This window comes from Crinia signifera, chromosome 9 (assembly GCF_055691185.1).
Source record: "Crinia signifera chromosome 9, ASM5569118v1, whole genome shotgun sequence".
In the NCBI taxonomy this organism is placed as follows: domain Eukaryota; kingdom Metazoa; phylum Chordata; class Amphibia; order Anura; family Myobatrachidae; genus Crinia; species Crinia signifera.
Window position 1 is genome coordinate 41,920,548 of NC_139225.1, and position 23,974 is coordinate 41,944,521.

Consider the following 23,974-nt stretch of genomic DNA (forward strand, 5'->3'; position numbering starts at 1 on the left):
TAGAAATAAATATTACCTCCACTCCATTACAGAATGTTGTAGCACACTGATATAGGTGGCAGCAGAGCAGGGACATTTTCGTGAACTGACAGACAGACCCAAAATGACGGGACTGTCCCATAAAAATTGGGACAGTTGGGAGGTATGGGTTTTTGCACCATGCGGTCCTTTCACATGTGATGTATCACATGGGAACCCTGTTCCTTGCCGCCGTGAGGGGGGCTGAGGTTGGACCTGCATGCAGATCCGAACTCCGACTCAGGTCTGATGCACGATTTCAGCTGATTTCTTGGTCCAATCTGTCGGCAACTGGTGAATTCAGCACAAAACACTTGGGAGCAGGGCCCTCCTACCTCTATGTTGGTTTATAACGACGGTAGTTTGTTTTATCACTGTTTCCAATTGTAAAGCGAAACAGAATATGCTGCGCTATATAAAAAGGTAATAAATATCATAGAACTGTAACAGGCAATTACAGATAAATGTTGTGGTCTAGCTGAATCGTTATCTGCTGCTTCTGGATTACTGGATCTGGAAGCTTACATGCCCTTGTACATTCGCAGCACATCTCTGGGGTTTCCTTCTCCTCCTTGCATCATGAGAACAGGAGGAGGCCCTGGGATACCCAGAGCATGTTAATGACTTGGAATTCCATCATTTTCCAGAGTCAGGAAGAGCCGTCCCCTTGTTCTGCTGTACAACATTCCATACAGGGTAATGAAGGGAGGGATATACACAGAGATAGGAGGAGGGAGGTTGCTGGGGTCCAGAGCAGAGTTTCCCAACTTCTAAATCGGTCGGCTGTCCGAGTTGAGAACATTGGAGTTTCAGATGAGTGTGGATTTCACAGCAATGACAGACGTGGGGAGAAGATTTTACCCCATAGGCTACTGGTAAGGGCGGTATAATAGCCATTGCATAACATTTAGAATTTTGTTTTAATGCATTGTTCATTATCTGCAGAATAACAGTAGTGTCACTGCTTTCTGTGCTAGTAATAGTGGCACTGATTAATGCTGCAGGTCAGAACAGATAAGTCAGTGTATCGTTATGTGTTGAGTGTATGTGTTATAGTAAAGTCCAGGAGCCAGCCTTGTGTGTGCATTTGCAGCCGCAGTATCTGCGCTGTCACTCTCTGTGTCTGTGTATGCCATCTCTCAGCCGTATGGGGTTTATCCACAACCATTCTGAAAAGATAGCTCTGATAAGTTGAAAATAGTTTAGGGAACATATCCCTCTGAGCGGTTTGTGTGAGATGGATGTCCCAAAGACAGAAGTGCTGATATGATCGCAGTACAAATTTGTTCTCAAAATGGGCAAAACCATGTGCACTGCAAGTGGGGCAGATGTAACATGTACAGAGAGAGTTAGATTTGTGTGAGTTATTTTGTTTCTGTGCAGGGTAAATACTGGCTACGTTATTTTTACACTGCAATTTAGATTTCAGTTTCAACACACCCCACCCAAATTTAACTCTCTCTGCACATGTTACATCTGCCCCACCTGCAGTGCACATGGTTTTGCCCATTTTGAGAACAGATTTGTACTGTGATCAGATCTGAATAAGGGCCTAAGTTTATGTTGGCAATTATTCATTTACATGCAAATGTTAAAACACTGGGCCCGATTCAGCCCCATGCCCATGGGTGCGCGAGATGTCCTTGCAATCACAGCCAGTGCAAGTTGATCGACAGGCATCCGATGCTTGGGGGTGGAACACTGGTGTTTTTTGAGAGTGCCAGGGAAAACGCATGTGTAGCCAGGCTATTGGGAGGGAGGGATGATAAAATCGCCCAACGGGGATCGCAGCACCGAGTAAGTCTAGTCTAACTTGGCAGCTTTGGACAAGTGGAAATCCATTTGATGGTGAGTGATTATGAATGGATTTCCCACTGTGTGACAGCTGCGCATGTAACCACAGACTTGCACAGGGACGGGGGACACCATGGCGGGGCGGCGTCTGAATCAGTCTCCCTGGTCAGGGGATTCTAACCAATGAGCAGTACATGGGTGATGTACTGTAACCGAGGGGATATCTGTCAGATTATATACTGTCTGACCTGGCTGGTGAGAGGAGACAAAGGCATCTTCCTGATGTTGTCATAGGGGTCTGCAACGCTGGATAATCTGATATACCTCTATAGTAATTAAATATACAGGTTTATGGGCTATTTATCATTTTTCACTAGTATTATGGCATAACGTAGTCTCCTAGTCATATACCAACCTACGTAATCTTCTACTTTTGCTGGGGCCATAATGAGGAGTGTGGAACCAGTGGCCCAACCTGGATGCAAGGCAGAGGGATTTCACGTGCACCGGTGGCAGGGTGTAGGGGGAAGTATACTCTATTTAACTTGTTTCTTCTCTACATTTTTTATATATTTTTTGAACAATGCTTCACATCCTGTTATCAGTAACTGCACTCCAAACATATACCCTTGCACCTCTGCTCTTTGGGATTCTCTCTTTCCCACGGCACACATTTTTCGCATCATCTGGTTACCATTAAGAACCTAGTTATTTATAGGGAGGTCACACCCCTTGGCAGAGTGGTCCAGAGTAATGACCTCACTCCCCCCCCTCCCCAGTCGCTGTGTGTAATGGGATTTACTGTGTCAGCATCATACTGTTCTCTACTACAAAGCAACACTCCAGAGTCTTGGCAAGCTAGAACATTCTATAGGCCCCTATTAATCAAAATCCAGTGATAAGGAGGTTCTTTATTTGAAATATATTTCCAGGGTAACACAGTAGTATGCGGTTGCCCTGGTGACACTGGCCTGGAGCGTGAAGGATGAACTCAGGGGTGCCAAGAGCGGACGAAGGATTAAAAACACCTGTGAAAACAAAATAAACTTTATTTAAATTAATGAAATTCAGGGTGGGGGGTGTGGTGCTTTTATTATCAGGCAAATGAAAAGACGCTTGAAATGATGTAGAGCTAATGGAGTCCCATCACATAGAACAGGCTTATGTGTTAATCAAGCCAGTTGGAGGTAACTCTGCTGCTTTTGAAAAAGAAAACCATCTGGCCCATCCACAGCAACCAAAGCTTTCAAACCCCATTACATCAGGCAACTTGAAGTGTTTGACATGTTTATTTAATTGAGTTGAAGGTTATAACTACTGTAGAAACGCATGTTGTGGGTGTATCAATTGAGAATCAAACACCCCCAGTCGCTCACATGGGACGCTATACTCAGACGTACAAAATGCACCTACCATAGGACCAGTGCAGCTTATAATTGTGTGTTCGATGGTGCGTCTAATGATGTTCTGGGAAGGAAAGAACTGTCTCAATGGCCCTTATTTTGGTTCATTCTTTCTGACAAAATCCTTCTTAGATGGGCAAAACCATGTGCACTGCAGGTGGGGCAGATGTAACATGTGCAGAGAGAATTAGATTTGGGTGGGGTTTCACTTCAAAGTGAGATCTATATTGCAGTGTAAAAATAAAGCAGTCAGTATTTTTCCTGCACAGAAACAAAATTACTCACCCAAATCTAATTCTCTCTGCACATGTTACATCTGCCCCCCCTGCAGTGCACATGGTTTTGTCCATCTAAGAAGGATTTTGTCAGAAATAATGAACCAAAATAAGGCCCAATGTGCTGCATATTGTCATCACAGTTTCGATTAAATCGGACGCAGCATTAGTATAAAACACTCACGCAGTAAAAGTTGCACCAAAGTTACCTACCCTCCTGCATTCTGCAGGAGACTCCCTGAAATAGCAACAATCTCCCTCTCTCCCTCATTAGTCTAGCAATCTCCCTCATTTCACCTAGCCCACATTACATTGTTACATTTTTAGGTAAAAATGGAATGAGAGAGAAATACATTTACATTGAATCATCAGCACCATTTTCCCGGCACTTTACCAAGTATAGTAGCTCTTACTAACTGCTTTGGGGCTCATCTACATTTGGATATAAGTCATTTTAAAAGATTCCTCTCAGATGTAGTAGTACACAGCCACACTTCTAGGTGCAACATTCACAATCTCTTTTCACAATCTCTCCATATATGGAACTAGACACACCCTTTAAGTGGAGCAGGACAGGCCCCCACAATGGGGCGCTGTGCAAAATTCTGCTACCAAATTTAATCTCCCTGAAACTAGTTTTCAAAAAGAGGGAAGTATGAGTTGCACCCAAGTCTGCATTCTCTAGCACTTTTGTGGGAATTCGGGCACAGATCACTGCAGGGCCGGCGCTAGTAATGTTGGGGCCCGGGCCCCCAGCGGCACCCCCCCTCCCCCCGTGCATGCCGGCAACGAAGCCCCCCTCGCGTGCCAGCACCCCGCCAATTACTATTACTTACCTGAGGCGGCAGCGCAGCATCGCAGCATCTTCTCCCTCCAGTCGTCGGGACTCGGACGGAGCACTCACTGCACAGTGCAGCCTGCAGAGCGCCGAGCCCCTCTGTATCCTAGGCTCGGCACTCTGCAGGCTGCACTGTGTATTGTGCGTGCCTGGCGCCGAGTGGCATTGTGCGGGGGGGGGGGGGGGGGGGTGCAGTGCCAATGTGGGCAGCTGCCCGGGCCCCTCCAGAGGCCGGGGCCCAGGACAGCTGTACCCCTGGCACCCGCCTGTCGGCGGCCCTGGATCACTGCGCTAATTCCTTTAGAATGAGGGTCATAGTGTACGAATTGCCATTGAGATCTCCAGCCTCCTGCATCAGTGCATCATAGCAGGACCCTAAATACACAATGAAATAGTCTATGAAAATGTCAGGGTAGTGAATAATGCAAACAGGCTGCCAGGGAGATCTTTGGTAGAAAGTGATTCAGACTACTGCTGTAGAGCTCAGAAAAAGAAAAGGTACTCTTTACCTAGAACGGCGCCCACGATTGAAATCGCGGGCATCGCGGGTAAAATCGCGGTAATCGCGGCATCGCGGGTAAATCGCGGGTAAATCGCGGGTACATCAAAATCGGGTACCCGCGATTACCGCGATTTTCCCATAGAGAACAATGTTAAAAAGCCTGATTGACCGCGATTTTAGCGTTAAATGCCTCAATGCCCGCGATTTTCCCATAGGAATCAATGTTAAATGGGCTACAGAGCCCAAATAGCCCCAATTAACCCTTAAATGTCCCCCCAATTTTTGTACGCCACCCCACGATCCACGCCAACCCGAAGCGTGGCGAGCGCAGCGAGCCCGCGAGGGGCGGCGGTACGCGTCCTACGACCTTTTCATGCCCTACTATCCACGTCGGCGTGGAGTTGAGAATAGAATAGTGTGGCGAGCGCAGCGAGCCACCGAGCCCGAAGCGTGGCGAGCGCAGCGAGCCCCGCGAGGGGACGCGGATACCTTCACAGTTATACGCGTCCCCTCGCGGGCTTCACAGGTGTCCGCGTGGCCACGGACACCTGTGAAGCCCGCGAGGGGACGCGCTTACCTGTGAAGGTATCCGCGTCCCCTCGCGGGGCTCGCTGCGCTCGCCACGCTTCGGGCTCGGTGGCTCGCTGCGCTCGCCACACTATTCTATTCTCACACCACGCCGACGTGGATAGTAGGGCATGAAAAGGTCGGAGGACGCGTACCGCCGCCCCTCGCGGGCTCGCTGCGCTCGCCACGCTTCGGGTTGGCGTTGATCGTGGGGTGGCGTTAAAAATTTGGGGGGACATTTAAGGGTTAATGGGCTCTGTAGCCCATTTAACATTGATTCCTATGGCCAAATCGGGTGGATTGAGGCATTTAACACTAAAATCGGGTCCATCGCGGCTTTTAACATTGCTTCCTATGGGAAATCGGGAGCATCGCGTCGCGGGCATCGCGGGTACGTTTATGGCCGGCCGCGACGCGACCGACGCGATTTTTCAGGTTTAACATGGTTTTCAATGGTAAAATCGCGGGCATCGCGTCGGTCGCGTCGCGGGCAGGCATAAATGTACCCGCGATGCCCGCGACGGGCGCCGTTCTAGGTAAAGAGTACCAAAGAAAAAAAATTATTACGACGCGCTAGAAACCATGTATAAAATATAAATTTATTATATAGAAACTCACTGGCCAGTGATAAAACACGATATACACTCTTATTATAAAATATTATGTGTGTGTACATTTTAGACATAAATAAATAAACACCAAATATTAAAAAAGACCTTAGTATCACGCCTGGATATTTTGGAACCAGGACCTCAATATCTGTCCCATTATAGTGGTAAATGGGATAGTGATACTATGGTCTTTTTTAATATTTGGTGTTTATTTATTTATGTCTAAAATGTACACACACATAATATTTTATAATAAGAGTGTATATCGTGTTTTATCACTGGCCAGTGAGTTTCTATATAATAAATGTATATTTTATACATGGTTTCTAGCGCGTCGTAATAATTTTTTTTCTTTTTCTGAGGTCTATATTTGGGGGAGATAGGCATTTCCCTTTTACACGCTGCTGGAACCTGCTGGGGCATTGTATGTTTAACCCCTTCCCGACATTTGACGTACATTTACATCATGGTCGGGATGTACTTCCCGACACATGACGTAAATGTACGTCATGACTTTAAACTGTCACCGCGTCTATAGACGCGGTGACAGAGGGACGATGTCTGCTGTCCCTGACAGCAGACATCTTCCCTCATTGCCCAGGGGGGGCACCGATGCCCCCCCCCTCAGCGATCGCTGCGATTGGCTGTTCAAACGTGAACAGCCAAAAGCAGCGTTTACTGTGTTATGTGTATAATTTTGACTCTGCTGCCCCCTAGTGTCCAAAAAAATTAAAAGCAGGTTGAAATAATGATGTAATAATAAAGTATACATATGGTCTATGTTAGTTATTAACTATTTTGAGTGGTATGATTATTTGTCTCACAAGCAGAAAATTTTACATTTTGCAAATTGCAAAATGTTCAATTTTTTTACGACATTTTGGTATTTTTCACAAAAAAAACCAGACTGTATCGACCAAAATTTACCACTAACTTAAAGTACAATGTGTCACGAGAAAACAATCTCAAAATCACTGGGATAAGTAAAAGCAAAAAAAAGTTATCCCCACTTAAGTGATACATGTCAGATTTGAAAAAAAGGCCTCTGTCAGGAAGGCAAAAACAGGCTGCGTCGGTAAGGGGTTAATTAATTTTTTGAAATATATATGCGCAGCAGTGTATATGGTCTACACCTTAACCTTTTTTGAAATAAGAGACAGTGTGTCTGTTGGGATAGCGCTGTTATTTTTCTGTGTTTGTACTGCTGTAGAGAATCTATAATTATTAGCCTATTGTACTTATTTCTGTTGACTTGTACTTACTACTATCTATGTATTTAGTTCCTTTCCTCATATTTTACATAATCTGTTATGTGTCTCTTTCCGCTGCCTTTAACCTCCTACAATAACTTTCCTTCTATCTTCTGTTCTTCGAGAAAATTGTATAATTAGAAAATAGGGGCAGCAAGGACGGTGTAGTGGTTAGCATTACTGCCTCACAGCGCTGAGGTGATGGGTTCGATCCCCACCATGGCCCAACTGTGTGGCGTTTGTATATTCTCCCTGTGCTTGTGTGGGTTTACTCCGGGTACTCCGGTTTCCTCCCACAATCCAAAACTATACAGGTAGGTTAATTGGCTTCCAACAAAATTAACCCTAGAATGTCTATGTGTGCAAGACCAGCGTGTCAGCCTCGGTGAAACCTGTGTTCCTGGCTGTGACCGGAGTGGCCCAGTGGAGGGCACTGAAAACAAGAAGCTAGGTTGGTTTCTGAAACAAGAAGACATACACTGGTACACCAGGGAACAGCTGGACCAGAGGGTTGGCGGAGACCAGGAACAGAGTATAACTCGCCGGTGGTTTTCACCAGGGAGCCCCGCAAGGAGCTTTGGACTTAGCTGACTGGTGAGAGGAATGGGAACTGGAGAATAGCAAGATTAAATACAATGTTCAGTAGGTGTCTGTCTGAGAACTGAGGATGACTGTAGTCGTGGGCCTAAAAGCCAGTGATGACAGTAGACAATGGCCTGGGAGCCAGGGGCAAGTAGACGATGAATTGAAAGCCAGAGATGAGCAGTTGAAGACCTGGGGGTCGGAGGTGATAGTAGATGCTGACCTGGGAGCCGAAGGAGAGTAGTCGACGGCCTGGAAGCTGGAGGTGTCAATGACGGCCTGGGAGCCGCAGGAGATAGTAGATGCCGACCTGGGAGCTGGAAGTCAGTGTTGACGGCCTCAAAGTCGGCAGGAATAACATTGAAGCACAGGATAGCCTGGAGCCTAGAGTGCAGACACTGGAGACAAGCACACAGGGAACAGGCTAGTTGTTGGTGAGTTGGAAGTGCTAGGGGTTGGACTGATATCCCTATGCTTGCCTGTGATTGTCTGCCAGTCGCAGCATCAAATGACCTGGGAAGTACCCGTGCACACCTACCAGCCTATCAGCTGACTACAGGTGTCATGGCTGTGCCTATGCAGTAAAGGACCAGCGTGGAATCAGCCTGGGACGCCTTGGCAGAACACAGGGGACTTCCCGCCATGGACTGTGGCCAGAAGAAGCACTGATTGCGGGTCCACACGATGCACCAGTGTAATGGTAAGGGAGGCGGACGCATATCGTTATTCCTGACATGTGGCTTGCAATGGAAACAAGTGAATGCCTGTAAGTGGGAACATAATTACATTTTTATTTCAATAAAACCTTCCACTTAAGTTGAGTCAGTAACATGTAGCATTTTATGAACAATAGTATTTATATCACAAATGTATGAAGAAAATTATGACTTTCTACGGGTAATACATGGTGCTGTCTACTTTAACAGATGAGATGTTACAGTTGGTTGATCTTGATTGGTCATATTGACAAGGTCGAACACACGTGCACGCGTGTGTGTGCGTGTGTGAGAGCATGTGCATATATATGTGCATGTGTTTTCCTCTTCTTGACACAAGAGGATGCAGGGATCGGAGGGAGGAAGCCTTGCATTGTCCAGAACCAGGGATGAAGCAGGCTGTTTCCTGTGTTGCACTGTTACCCAGAAGGGAGGTCACACCCTGCCACTTGACCCCTGTGCACCCGCTGGTGATTCACCCACCCTGTACAGGAAACCTGATTTCGAAAACAATGTCCGCCGCCCTCCCGGCAGAATGGGTCCACAGAGAGATCCAGAAATGGGATAGTGACAAACAGTAAATTGGCAGATTTCCGGTATGGAAAACACTGGGATTTTGCCGTCCCAAAAATATGTGCTTATGTGGTTTTATTAAATTAATAGAAAATCTAAGATGGGAGTTCTGTTGAAGATTAAATGTTGCCCATAGCAATCAGTGAGATTCTATATATTACCTTCTACAGGGTACTAAATAAATAAATAAATAAAAAGTAGAATATGGTTGCTATGGGCAACATCCCATCTTCAGCAGACCTCCCACCTTAGTCAATTTAGCCCATAGTTTTTCCCTATAGATAGCAAGTCAGAAACAAACGGGTGATTCAGATGATTATGGGCCTTATTCTGGTTCACTCTTAGAGGCAAATTTCTTCTCAAATGGACAAAACCATGCTGCACTGTAGGTGGGGCAGATGTTACTTGTGCAGATATAATTAGATTTGGGTGGGGTTTTTCTTCAAAGTGAGATCTATACTGCAGTGTAGAAATAAAGCAGTCAGTAGTTTCCCTGCACAGAAACAAAATAACTCACTCAAATCTAATTTTCTCTGCACGTTACATCTACCCCAACTGCAGTGCACATGGGTTTTTTTTTTTTGATAAACATTTTTATTGTTTTATTTATTTTTTGCATTTCAAATAATTAGTACACAAGAAAAGGAATAGAATATACTGATATTGTGAGACATAACTGCCAAATGGCAATGCACAGGTACATCCATGTATCTTTTTGTTTAGAACATCTGGAAATATGGTAAATATACAGTAATATACATAACACTGCCAGAGAGTTGTCTTATTTACAAAGGTTAATTGAGTTATAGACAGAGTATCCATGTGCAAACATGGGGATAAGTCTCTTAGGATTAACATAAATTCTTAGATATAATAATCCTTATATTTCGCACTGTCAGTCTCACTGAACAACAAAACTTTCAATCTTATCTATGTATCAAACAGGGCAAATGGGGTAGGAAGGTAATGGGAGGGGGGGGGGAGGGGGGGGGAGACGTCAGACAATAGTCAAATTAAGCAATAGTCTCTATCTAAATTATCCATTTGAAAGGTTCTAATGTCATATCTCTTTTATCTTCTTGTTGGCAAAGAAATCTCGGGTGGTACACCTAGCTAATTTCAATTAGGTAGATAGTTGCCTGAGCAGGTACCAGGTCGTAGTCTCGAACATTTTTTGGATTCTAGTTTGTGTTGGTTGATCTAAGTTGTTGATATAGAGCCCCCATTTTTTATAGAAGCGCACTGCTCCTTTCTCCAGATCGGCTCTCAGCGCCTGTCTCTCATAGAACAGTGTGTTTAAGATATTTTGTTTTAGTTCCATTATAGATGGGGATGTCCTATGTATCCAGTGTGTTAAAATCAATTTTTTAGCTATCGTTAATATAATAGTGAGTGTCGGGATAATCCGACCTTTGTTTGGACCAAGGTCCCAGTCTCTGAAATATAGGAAGAGGCATGCAGTCGGCTGCTTTCGGAGTCTCAGAGAGTACGTAGTGTTGACAAAGTTGATTACCTTGTCCCAAAAGGTTCTGATTTTCCCGCATTCCCAGAAATTATGAAAATACGAGGCATCTGCCTTCTGGCATTTATAACATCTTCCCGTATCACTGGGGACGAAATGTGCCCTTTGTACCGGGGCTATGTAAGCCCTATTTAAGAATTTTGTGTGGGTCTCTTGTAAAGCAACCGACTGCAAGTGCTTCATGGTGACTGGGAGTTTTTTAAGTATAGTTACTAAAGGAGATAGGTCTGGGATATCCTTGGTCCATTTATTCTGGAGTTGTTGGCAGTGCGCCTCCTTATCTGTCGCTATTAGGGCAGAGTATAAGTATTTGATCCTATATCCCAGTATACAGTCTGGTCTCAGTAAATCTGAGATTGGGTCAATATCTGCTTCTCTGACCATTGGTTTTAGGTGTGTTTGTGCGAAGTGTCTCGACTGGAGGTACATGTAGAATTGTCGGTGTGGCAGCTCATATTTCTCCTGCAATGTAGAGAATGGGAGTATTCCGCCTCCTGGGTCAAATATTTTGCGTATGTTTGTGATGCCCTTGTCCCTCCAGCCGAGAAACTCCGCACCCTCCAGACCAGGGGGAAACAAGGGGTTACCCCAGAGGGTGGTAAATGGCGAGGAGGAGAACCGTCTATGTACGGCTCTGTTGATTTGCCTCCAGGACCTGTAAGTCGCCTTGAACAGAATGGACTCTCTAATTGTCTTGGGGATAAGTCGTAATGGGGCATGTAAAAGAGCTGCTGGGGAATACTGGTTGAATATTTGGTTTTCCAGCGTGGGGATGGTGTACTCCGATCTGGAGGTGAACCAGTCAGTGATGTATCTAAAATGAGCTGCTTGTGAAAAGGCTTGTATATCAGGCATGCCAAACCCGCCCTCTGGTTTGCTTAATTTAAGTCTGCTGAATGGAATGCGGGCCTTCTTCCCTGCCCATGCAAATTTGAGGTATAGGGTTTTAAATTTCTGCAAGTCCGTGTTGTGGATTTGGAGAGGCAACATCTGTAGAAGATAGGACAGCTTAGGGAAGGCTATCGTCTTGATTACTGTGATTCTACCTGCCAATGATAAAGGTAGTTCCATCCAACCAGATAGCAATTTATCAACCGATATAAGGGAGGGGGGAATATTAGCGTTATAAAGATCTTTCAATTTTCTTGGGATCAGGACTCCTAGGTATTTGAGTGTGTGCGTGCATACAGTGAATTGCGAAGTGTGCTGAGATATGTCTGGTGCTACTGAAAGGGTTGAGAGCGGTAGTAGTCTAGACTTGTCATAATTCACTCGAAAGCCGGAGAAATGGGAAAAGTGTGATATAATATGCTGGATTGCTGGGATGGAAGTATTGGGTTTAGAGATAAATAGTAATATATCATCCGCAAAGAGACTTAGCCTGACCTCGGAGGAGCCCACCCGCACACCTGTAAAGTCCTCAGAAGATCTTAATGCTATAGCTAGTGGTTCCACTGCCAGGGCAAACAATAGGGGAGACAGGGGGCAGCCCTGTCTAGTCCCTCTAAATAGTGGTATGGGGCTGGACATATAGTTGTTTGATAATATTTGAGAGGATGATCCCGTGTATAATAGTTTAACTGTGCGGGTGAACTCCCCCGGAAGCCCAAATTTTTCCATAGTAAAAAATAAGTGGTCCCACGTGACGAGGTCAAAAGCCTTTTCGGCGTCTAAAGATAATAGAGCGCAAGGCTCAGAGTTTTCTGTGGTTTCCACCCATTGCATGACCGTTAGTGCTTTACGCACATTAAGTGCAGAATGCCTGCCCCATACAAATCCCGTTTGGTCGGGGTGAACCAGGGAGGGAAGTTTGAATTTAAGCCTGTCCGCTAGTATTTTTGTGAAAATTTTATAATCCGTGTTAAGGAGTGAAATAGGACGATAAGAGCTTGGGAGTAGTGGGTCTCTACCGGTTTTATGGATAATTTTGAGGATGGCCGAATTGAAGTATAGGGGAGGGGGGGAGCCTTGTAGTATTAAATTAAATAGGGCCGAAAGAGGTTTGACAATCTTGGGGGCAAGTAGTTTGTAGTATTCATTGGACAGGCCGTCCGGGCCTGGTGACTTGCCTGTTTTGAGTGCCTGTATCGTGGCCAGTATCTCCTCCTCTGTTATGGGGGTTATTAGAGTATTAGATGAGTCTGTATCTAGTGTTGGGTGTGAGAGCGGTTCCCAAAATGTTGTTCTTTGTTGTTCGTCCGTGTGTGGGGGGGGCGTAGAGTGTCTCGTAAAAATCATGTAGTGTTTCAGTTATTTGTTGTCCTGAATGGATCACTGTGCCATCTTTTCTGCGAAGGGCTTGTATGATCGAAGGGGGATGCTGGCCTCTAAGCAAGTTTGACATCAGTCTGTTAGACCTATTGCCGTATCTATGGAATCTTGCCCGAGATAAAAAAGTGAGTTTGGTCTCTAGTTGAACCAGTAGGGCATCAAAGAGTGTTTTCTGCTCAGCGTATTTGGTTTTATTTGCTAGGGTAGGAGAGGTCTGGAAATTATGGTAAGCCTCAGTGAGGCGTGATTGGGCTTCAATATATAGTTTTTGGGAGTCTTTTCTATGCTTAGCCGTGTAAGACATAATATTTCCTCTCAGGACAGGTTTAGAGGCTTGCCAAAATAGGGAGGGGGACTCTTCTTCTGTTTGGGGGTTATTGGTTGTGTAGTCCATCCAGGACGCTTCTAACATACTACGAAAAGATGGGGTATCTGTCAGCTGGGATGGGAATCTCCACTGTTTGACTGGTCCCCTATCCACAGATGTTGCCACTGCCAACCAGCACACACCATGATCTGATATTGTTATGGGCTCAAGTTCCGATCCCTCCACTCCAGGGAAAAGGGAAGAGGAGATCAGAACATAATCAATTCTCGAGAGAGTGCCATGTGCTGCCGAGAGGCAAGTGTATTCCCTCTCAATAGGGTGGCATGCCCTCCATACGTCTATTAGTTGCAGCTGCGTGAGGAGGTATTGGATTCCATACTTGGGGTTAGCACGTCTGGTAGAGGACGTGGTATTTCTATCTAAGGCCGCAGATGCCACTGAGTTAAAGTCGCCTGCTAGGATTATATTTTGGTGGGCGTAAGGGAGCAATTTAGTCGTTAGAGTGATAAAAAATTGGCTTTGGTTTGTATTAGGTGCGTAAATATTAGCCAGAATGTATCTGGAGTTGTGCACAGTTACATCTAGTATGGAATAGCGACCCTCGGGGTCTATCTGAGCTGAATGCGTTGTTGTTGGGATGTTTCTTTTAATCAGGGTGACCACCCCTCTAGCTTTCGAGTTGTATGGGGCTGAAGATAATACAGCCCATCCCAAAGTATTTAGTTTTAGGATCTCTGCAGGAATCAGATGGGCTTCCTGTATGAATACTATGTCTAGGGCCAGTTTGGATAGGTATAGTAATACTTTCTTACGCTTAGCAGGGGAGTGGAAGCCCCCCACATTAATCGTACCAACCTTAATGAATGTCATTTGTCAGTCGGGAAGGGAGAGGCGACCCACAGGTCCTGGAGTCCACCACGTCTTCTGAGTTTAACATTATGAGCTTAGATGTGAGCATGAACTTTCTACGGATAAAAATTATGACATTAGACAGAATCTGACACATGGGGGGAGAAGACATGAGGGAAGAAAGGGTGGTTAACAGAATTATCGCGTCAGCAAGGTGACCCACGAGAAGTCCCCTCACCATCCTATTCCGCTATAGATAAACAGATAAACAGACAGACAAACAAACATACAAACACAAATACAAATATAACAATCTACAATTAAATAACCTCCGGGAAGTGGCAGGTGTGGCAAGATCAGGCAGGCGCCCCAAGATCCGAACCAGCAGAGTAAGGGCCTCTTCCGCCTCATTAAGGTGGTACAATATGGCACCCAACAGGTGTCAGTTTGGGCTTTCGCCCGCCATTCCGGACCCGATTAGTTAACAATGTATCTATTTACTTAATCTATAATTCTAGCAAACCCGTTTTCAATTAAACGTAGAAGAGAAAATAACTATCCTAATAATGCTCGGCCGGGAGGGGGGGGGGGGGAGAGGGGGAAATTCCCCCACCCCCCCCCCCCCACCCCGGCACCACCGCACCAACACAGCACCATATAAATTTTCAACAATTCAAGAAAGAAAAAAGAACCTTCTAGTTCTCAACAAAATTTAGCGTTAGATGATAGATAAGCCCTAAAGCTTCCTAGGTCTCAGTATGTTCATCAGCAGGCTGATCTTGGGAAAACAAAGATGGGGAGGCCGGCCCGGTGTTCTCTTCTTGCAGGAAGGACTCCGCGTCCATTACGGTGGAGAAATCTTTAAACGTTGAACCAGAGAACAGACGAAGCCGGGCCGGGTACATCAGGGCAAATTTTCGGTTGCTCCTCGCAAGGCGTGAACATAAGGGGGCAAACTCCCTCCTCGCCCTGGCTACCTCAGCTGAGTAGTCCTGGAAGATGTACAGTTTTGTATCATTCCAAGTAAGGTCTCTCTTGCGTCGGGACGCGGTCCACAACGCCTCCTTATGAACGAAGTTCAGACAACGGAATATTACGGGGCGGGGGCGGGAGTCCGCCGAGGGTCTCTGCGGGCCTATTCTGTGGGCTCTTTCCACGGTCATTCCCGCACATTCCTCGGATATTCCTAGGAGCTCGGGGAGTGTGGTCTGGATAAAGATAAAGAGGGCCTGACCTTTCAGGGACTCAGGAAGACCCACCACTCGTAAATTATTCCTACGGGATCGGTTTTCAAGGTCATCTAATTTGGCCTGGATCTGATACTGTGTTTTCTGCATAAGCGTTGTCTTATCTTTTAATTCTGTGACGTCTTGAAAAACTCCTCCCACCACTTGTTCGGTGGCGGTGAGTCTCTTAGATACCTGCTTATATTGTGACTTTAAGTCTTGCACTGCCTGCGTCACCTTATTCGCATGGGCCTCCATTATTGGGCTAATTGTGTCCTGGATGGCTTTCACCATTGCAGAGTATGTTATAGGAGGCTCCTGGTGTTGATGGGGGGGTGGGAGCGGGGACACACCCGTGAGTCGGGGGGGGTTATCGCCAGCAGTAGATGGGGCAGGTGATCCAGGGTCTGGCATCGAGGATGAGTCCTCGCTCGTGGATAGTGGTGCAGGCACCAGAGTCTCCAGCGTGTCTGCCCCCTTCCTCCCTCTGCTAGTGGGCTGTGACTGTTTGGTCTGGGGCTGGGTAGTTGAGGCGGGCGCCATCTTGTCTCTAGTGCTGCGGCTAGAGGAGCGGTGCCTAGGGGTATCTTCAGGGGCTGGGGTCCCCTGTATCTTATCAGGCTTGATGGCAGCCATTGTAACAGAGCTGCTATGTTTTTCTATCAGGGGATGAGGGTGATGAGATGGCTAGATGTATCGTGGTCTGTCCCTCTCAGTAGCTTGGCAGTGGGAGGTGAAGGGGGGGGTCAGGAGGAAGCAGAAATGGCGCGTTCTCCGCCTTTGGGGTACTCACAGTTCTGTGGGGTGAGGCTAGGGTGCTTTATGCCTCGGGTGTAGTCCTCTCCAAGTCCCCCAGCAGTGCCGTCTGAGTGGTCCTGTGTAGCAGCAGTTTTCCAGGTGCAGGCAGCTATATGCACTGGCGGCAGGTCGCAGGGTGTGGGTCTCTGTTGCCCGTCACATTTAGGGCTGCTGGGCTGATGTGTACTGATGTGTACAAGCAGGGTGGCTGGTTGGGGTGTCCCGCCGGCTATGCCCGTTCCCCCTGTCTCTTTCAGCAGAAACACAGCCGCCGCGCCTCAGGTCACGTGGACGCGGCTGGCTGGTATCAATGGCGGTTTGCGGGAGGGAGCCGGGATCGCGGTATCAGGGCCGCCGTGCAGGTCAGCTTTCAGCAGGGCGATCGCTGCTAGCGCCCTGCCGGGAGTGTTCTCTCGGTGCAGCGAGGCAGCCGCCGCGTCTCCTGTCACGTGGGCGCGGGCGGCTGAAGGCAATGGCGGCTTGCGGGGAGAAGCTGGTGTCCCGGCGTTCAGGCGGCTGGAGCGCGCCCCAGGGAAGTCGGCTCAGCGGCAGGGGGTCGTCCCAGGGTGTTTAGCGGGGCGTCAGGCAGGCTTGCTAGAGTGTCCGCGGGTCCGGTCCGGGGATGTTAAGGCTGGGAGGCACGGAGCTCAAGCTAAAGCAGCCTGCTCCTCCAGCTCCGGAACCGGAAGTCCTCGTGCACATGGGTTTTGTCTATTTGAGAAGGAATTTGCCTCTAAGAGTGAACCAGAATAAGGCCCTATGACACTTGACAAATGATGTTCTTAGGATATGACCTGTGATATTCTATCTTCTTACTTCTTTCATCTCTTTCAGTACCTGCACCAGTTTGGATGGAGGGAGTGAGTACGTCAAGGTAAGACTCATCCTTTCTCTTGAGATTAACTGCATCCAAACACATATAACGACAGCAGTCTAATAGGTTCCTGGCACACTGGGTGTTTCCACATATAGCATTACAGATCGCACAAAGCTTAATGGAGGTGAGTGTAAAGGTGCCCATAAACAAGTCTGATTTGGCCTGTTTTCTTCGAATTCGGACGGATCGGCCCGATATATTGGATAAAAACTGGGCAAATTGGACCTGTTTGACATTCGATCCGACTCGGATCCTGTAGATCTGGGGTCGTCAACTCCAGTCCTCGAGAGCTACCAACCTGTTAATGTTTTCGAGATCTCCTCACAGAATCGCAAGTAAAGAAATTAGCTCCACCTGTGGATCCTTTAAAATGTATCAGTGAGTAATGAGTGCACCTGTGCAGCAGGTAGGTTGTCTGGAAAATGTGAACTGTTGGTAGCTCTCGATGACTGGAATTGGCTACCACTGCTGTAGATCATACATGCATCACGTATGATCGATTGAATCAGACCTATCAGCATTACATGCACCCGTGATGTAGCGCATCCAATCAGATCCGTAGGTGTGTGCCAGCAGTGCCATACTCTGTAGCACGAAAACTCCCTTTCAAAAGAATGGGAAGCCACTGACTGGCTAAGAGAGCTCTCTCAGCCAATCAGCGGCCGCACCAGTCATTTGAATGGGAGTTTACAAATTTGCTGCTCCCCGCCACTACTGCAGCTCCCAATTTATTTCATAAAACATAAATAAATCGGCACATCAAGTGCCAAATCGTATGCAGCCCTCCTGGGGAGCTGCCGGGAGGGTTAAAGGGAAATCAGGTCTTACTTGTCCCTCATACAAGTCGGTCCTGTGTATGGGGACCATTACCCAAATCCAAGTGTTTTAATCCCTTTCATTAGAGATATGGTGCACATGAATCAAGCAATGGAAAAAGTGAAGTGAGCCATAGCAACCAATCAGCTTTTCCCTGTCATTTTATAGAATGTACCTCAAAGCTGGTTGGTTGCTATGGGCAACTTCTCCACTGATCCACTCACTGCTTCATACATCTACCCCATTGCTGTGAGATAACTGTACATTGGGATTATATTTATCCCCTTCAGTGGTGGTTTTTTTTTTGTTTTTTTTTTTAAGGTAGCCCTCCCCTGGGTGATTCTTTTGGGGGATAAATAAAAAAAACCACCACGCTCTCCCCCCGGGCCGGTGAACACTATGCCAGCCGCTGCCCAGCCCTGCGCCACAGCCCTGCACCCGGCAACGCGGAGTGTCAGAAGCCGGCGCAAGAGGCTTCAATAAAAAAGCCGGGGAGGAGGGGGCAGGAGGAGGTGTGGCGGAGGAGAGGTAGCCGTCTATAAACATTGGCAATCCCGAGAATTTTCCAGGCTTCCAGGAAAATTCTCGGGTTCACCACTTAAGGGGTTAATAAGTAGCAGATTACTTATTGGTGGCTGACCCAGTTAAAGGATGGTGGCTAGGCTGCTATAGGATACTATTATCTCATATGTTGGCCAACTTCTGGACCTTGAATCCTTCAGCAAAGCAGCCACTATAAAAACCTACGAGGACTGCATTTTCGGACGAAAATGGGGGTGCACGGCAGATATCAGTAATTTCTACATAGTACATCCGGGAGAATCCTTAATATTTGAGGGTACCCCCCGAAAGTGGCTGATTTGGGTTAATGAATTTAATGATAAACACAGGCTGTATAATATCTGTCCCCATAGACATAGGGGAAAGGCTATCATCCTCTCTAATAATAAGACTTATTAGCAGAGACACACTGAAGATTAGAAATGCCAATTTCAGGGCATTTTTTCAATCTCGGGATACCCATGCAGCCAGGCAGCATCTGAGCCGGTTCTCAGCTGTTCATTAGATTTGCGCATGCGCCTGGCCAATCCCGGAAACCCCAGCATTATAAGGCCAAATCCTGGGATCCCACCGACCCTGGGATTGCCCAGCCTACTGAAGATGTACTAATGAGCACTTAAAGGTTGCCTGTGTAATACTGGGCAGTATTGAATTGGATCTGTTTGGACAAATTAACCAATCATGGGATCGTCTGTGGCCGGCATTCCCAACCACGGTCCTCAAAGCACACCAACAGTACAGGTTTTAGTGATATCCAGGCTTAAGTACAGGTGACTTAGTTAGTACCTGAGTGATTCTAATTAATCCATCTGTGCTGAAGCCTGGATATAGGGTTACCACCTCATCCCTTTAATTCCGGACACATATTAATTACACAGGTTCTGTGGCTGTTTAAAAAAAAAAAAAAAAACAGTTGAAATGGAGTCTTGATATGTGTCCAGAATGGATGAGGTGGTAACCCTACCTGGATATCACTAAAACCTGCACTGTTGGTGTGCCTTGAGGACCGTGGTTGGGAATGCCTGGTCTGTGGGATACCTACTATATAAATTCTATTTGATTAGATTAGAGTTGATCTGTTATGGTAGAGAGAGAAGGCAACTGAATAGTGAGAGGGGTGACTAAAGGGAAACAAGCTAAGCGTACTTGTTTATTTTTGTAAAGCATCTCAGGGAGATTTGTGATGCCTGTACATCTACTGCTATATCTGAGAGGCGTGTCTAAAATGACTTGCATCCAGATGTAGATGAGCCCCAAAAGTTAGTAGGATCTACTCTACTCGTTGAAGAAAAGATACTGATATGTGTGTCTACTTCGCCGACCATCGGATGATTTTTTTGCCCTTTCAGAAATAACAGTCAGTCTGAAATGACTATTATTTCCATCGGTTTCCGCCGAAGAGGGGGCGGGCACTGACGTCATGTGATGGCAGCCACTCCCCCGGCAAGAATTGATGCCATGGGGACGCCCAGCGATTTAATGGGGATGCCCATTAAACAATGGGCGTTCCCCTGCTCCAGGCCCTGCCCGGCCCCCTCCCTCCCCTACCAATGCCTCAGCGGCTGTGAAAGTCGCCAAAGGCATTCATACGGCAGCTCTGCACAAGTGCAAATATACGCAGAGCCGCACCATCGGTCCCCAACGTGATTCCGCTGGTTACCGATCAGTATTGATTTACCCCCTAAGTGTTTCAGGTAATAAGAAAGTTAGCCAAATAGCCCCCGCAAAGTCTAGATATGCTGGACTGTAATAGGAGAGTGAATGGTCTGTGTAAATAGGAGGTTACCGTTAACTACAGGTTCCAGGCAGGGATATAGGCCCTTATTCTGATTGATTCAGATCGCTGCGTGTGCGGTCGGACGGCCGATGTTTGGTGTTTGCGCATGTGCAGAGGCGTATCTGCGCATGTACGAATGCCTCACATGTCCGAACACGGCGTGAATTCCGTGCAGAAAAGGATCGTACGGAACCATCCGAGCAGGGGGTGGAGAGGGGCGTGAAGAGCTGTTTGGGCTCATTACCATATCTGTACGCCCTGCGTTTCATGGGAGTTCCCATGAAAACGCTGGGCGTACGTATGGTAATGCGGCCGTGACGCACGTGTGTGGGGCGTACAGCTGACATAGCCGGATATCAGCTGCCCGCCCATATCCCTGCTTTCATATGGAAACATGTCCGAGTGGTCTGGAGCACTCGGTGAGGTCTGACCGTTCGGTCCATCATTCGATGGTCGGCGACCAACGGAGGATGGAGGAGGTTCCAACAGATGGAGGAAGTGTTCACATGAAACATCCGCGTCTTACCGCGTTCGGACGGTGTGAGCGATATTTGCGGTAGACGAAATACGCATCCGTCCGAATCAACTAGAATAAGGGCCATAGTTATAGTCATTTGTTTATAATTAAAGGTCTTTTATTATGAATTATGTAAAAATCAACAAGATGTTAAAGTCTTAATAAACTCTGAAATGAAAGCATAAAAATATAAACAATTGGTGATAAAAGCGAAACTCTGTGGGGAACATGTGCTAAAATTGGAGTTCTGTTTCACATGGGATGTTGCTATTGGTAACTAATCAGAAACGGCTTCTTATTTATACAGCACCTTCTGGAATATAATAGATTGTCTTTTTTTGAGGGACAAAGGGGAGGGGAATAGACCAGTGCACAGGTATGATTTAGAACAGTAAAGAAAAATTGTATGGATCCACAATGAGTTAAATGTAAGTACAAGTAGGAAAGACTTGTTTGGAATTACAGATGTGGAGGTGCTCCCTAGAGAGTAAATATGAGTTATTTGGAAAGAAAGAAGGAAAGACTCTCTTTTTGTCGGGGCACTCTTTATCAAACGATTTGTTTCAAAAAAATATATATAGTTTTTAATATGATTTGTTAGCAGGGGACTTAGTGGGTTTCTCAAGTATGCATAATATATGACAGTTTAGTAGGACATATATTGAAAGGTCCAGGGAGTGACCCCTGGTATGAGCAATGTGATCACTAAAATTATCCTTTATTGTAATACCTTAAAATTAGTACTAGACACGGACACACAAACAAATAACATACAAAAAAAGATACAAAGGGTAGTTCACTTATGATAAATATAAGTGGAGTGCGTTCCTCCTGATAGCTGTGTTATTGAGAAAAAAGGTTATAATAACACAGTTGGCTACAGGCTGTACTAATTTGTACCTAGGGGCTACAATGTATACCATATATATGACACAATATGTCGTTATATTTAGATCATTGTGACACAGTTACGGTTTATCTCTCTAAATAAAGAGTTTTCTTTGGTTACACACTGTAGTATCCCTCAGGATAATAGCACATAGCCTATAGGTCTAAGTTGAACAGGCTTTTTGCAGTCAAAAATAGAAATTCAACACCAGAGAAATTGTACGCACAAATAGTATCTAAAAATTAATAAATTTTCACAGTGAATAGTCTATATGAAGCTTAAGCGAAAATATGAGTAGTAAGTACAAATATAAATATTTATAGGCCTATAAGGCAACAAGGAATTTTTAAAGGGTCTCCTCCCTCGGTTTAAAGGGGTAAGAGAGGAAAAAAGGAAAGAGGGGAATAGGACCCACAAATTTCCTTGGTGTCAGTACGCCAACTTTGTATACCTATAGTGTGGCAGTGAGTACAACTATTCGCAGCTAGGTCTCCCTAGTTGTTACTAGTCATACTCCGCCACACCAGCTTCCACTGAGTGTAATCAGTGGGCTTTTGGAGGTATTGTGGGACGTCGACCTTAATCCCTGTTACCCTTGAGGTGGCTGCTGCCCAGCTTTATATACCTATGACAAGGTTGGGGGTTCAATGGTTTCCTTCAGTGGGGTCACCCCCTCTGTGTACTAGAAAGGCCCAATTTTGACAGCTTCCGTCAGCATAAGAGTATGCTGAGGGGCTTTTTAAGGTATTGCGGGTGAGCGGACCTCAAATCGCCTAGGGGTTAGGGAGGGATGGAAACAGGGGGTGGTTGCTGTCCAGTGAGTTTATACCTGTGACAGGGTTGTGGGTGCCATGGGTTTCCTAGCAGAGGGGTCACCCCCACTGTGGAAGCTGGTGTGGCGGAGTATGACTAGTAACAACTAGGGAGACCTAGCTGCGAATAGTCGTACTCACTGCCACACTATAGGTATACAAAGTTGGCGTACTGACACCAAGGAAATTTGTGGGTCCTATTCCCCTCTTTCCTTTTTTCCTCTCTTACCCCTTTAAACCGAGGGAGGAGACCCTTTAAAAATTCCTTGTTGCCTTATAGGCCTATAAATATTTATATTTGTACTTACTACTCATATTTTCGCTTAAGCTTCATATAGACTATTCACTGTGAAAATTTATTAATTTTTAGATACTATTTGTGCGTACAATTTCTCTGGTGTTGAATTTCTATTTTTGACTGCAAAAAGCCTGTTCAACTTAGACCTATAGGCTATGTGCTATTATCCTGAGGGATACTACAGTGTGTAACCAAAGAAAACTCTTTATTTAGAGAGATAAACCGTAACTGTGTCACAATGATCTAAATATAACGACATATTGTTTCATATATATGGTATACATTGTAGCCCCTAGGTACAAATTAGTACAGCCTGTAGCCAACTGTGTTATTATAACCTTTTTTCTCAATAACACAGCTATCAGGAGGAACGCACTCCACTTATATTTATCATAAGTGAACTACCCTTGGTATCTTTTTTTGTATGTAATTTGTTTGTGTGTCCGTGTCTAGTACTAATTTTAAGGTATTACAATAAAGGATAATTTTAGTGATCACATTGCTCATACCAGGGGTCACTCCCTGGACCTTTCAATATATGTCCTACTAAACTGTCATAAATTATGCATACTTGAGAAACCCACTAAGTCCCCTGCTAACAAATCATATTAAAAACTATATATATTTTTTTGAAACAAATCGTTTGATAAAGAGTGCCCCGACAAAAAGAGAGTCTTTCCTTCTTTCTTTCCAAATATAATAGATTGTATCTGATTGGCTGCCCATAGCAACATCCCATCTGAAATAGGCCTTCACCCTGAGAATTGAATGGTGCTGTAAAATGCTGTGGTAGCACTTTTGGTTGATGGTGCCAGTCACAGACTTGGGATCCAGCAAGAGAGCCTCAACCATAACCCTTCTTCCTCCATATTTGTCAGTTGATATCACAGAGCTTTATTTACTATTATTTATTTACAGTTTCTTATATAGCGCAGCAGATTCCGTTGCGCTTTACAATAGTAAACTAAGTGGTTGATTTTAAGATCAGGCGCCTGCTGTTTTTGGGTTGCTGTGAATATTGGGGAGAAGGCTATATTACCCTCTGACAAGAATCCTCTGCAGGGAGCTCATATCGCAGGAACAGCTTGTTTTCGCACCTGCTCTCCCTGCCCACCTCCCTTCATAAATCCTGGTGATATAGCACAACATCACAATGCGATGTTAATGCGATGTTTATCATTATTATCGCGAAAACATCATGGTTTATTGATAAATGTGCCCCTATGTCTCAGACAGACAGCGGCGGATGAATAACAGTCAATTCTCCGGCTTTTCAAGCAGCAGGGTTATTTGGCCGCCGCTGT

At 45.8% G+C, this 23,974-nt stretch overlaps 1 protein-coding gene across 3 annotated transcripts in view; it reads left to right on the forward strand.

Annotated features, from left to right (window-relative positions):
• Positions 1-23,974, forward strand: part of SH2D3C (SH2 domain containing 3C) — an 87,539-nt gene that overhangs the window by 39,111 nt on the left and 24,454 nt on the right. For 2 of the 3 annotated variants that reach the window (XM_083158988.1, XM_083158989.1), the window contains exon 3: positions 16,958-16,997. In XM_083158988.1, coding sequence (XP_083015114.1) covers positions 16,958-16,997 — 40 coding nt within the window. Of the gene's footprint in view, positions 1-768; positions 894-16,957; positions 16,998-23,974 lie in introns of those variants that run through there. The other variant, XM_083158990.1, reaches the window with a different exon arrangement.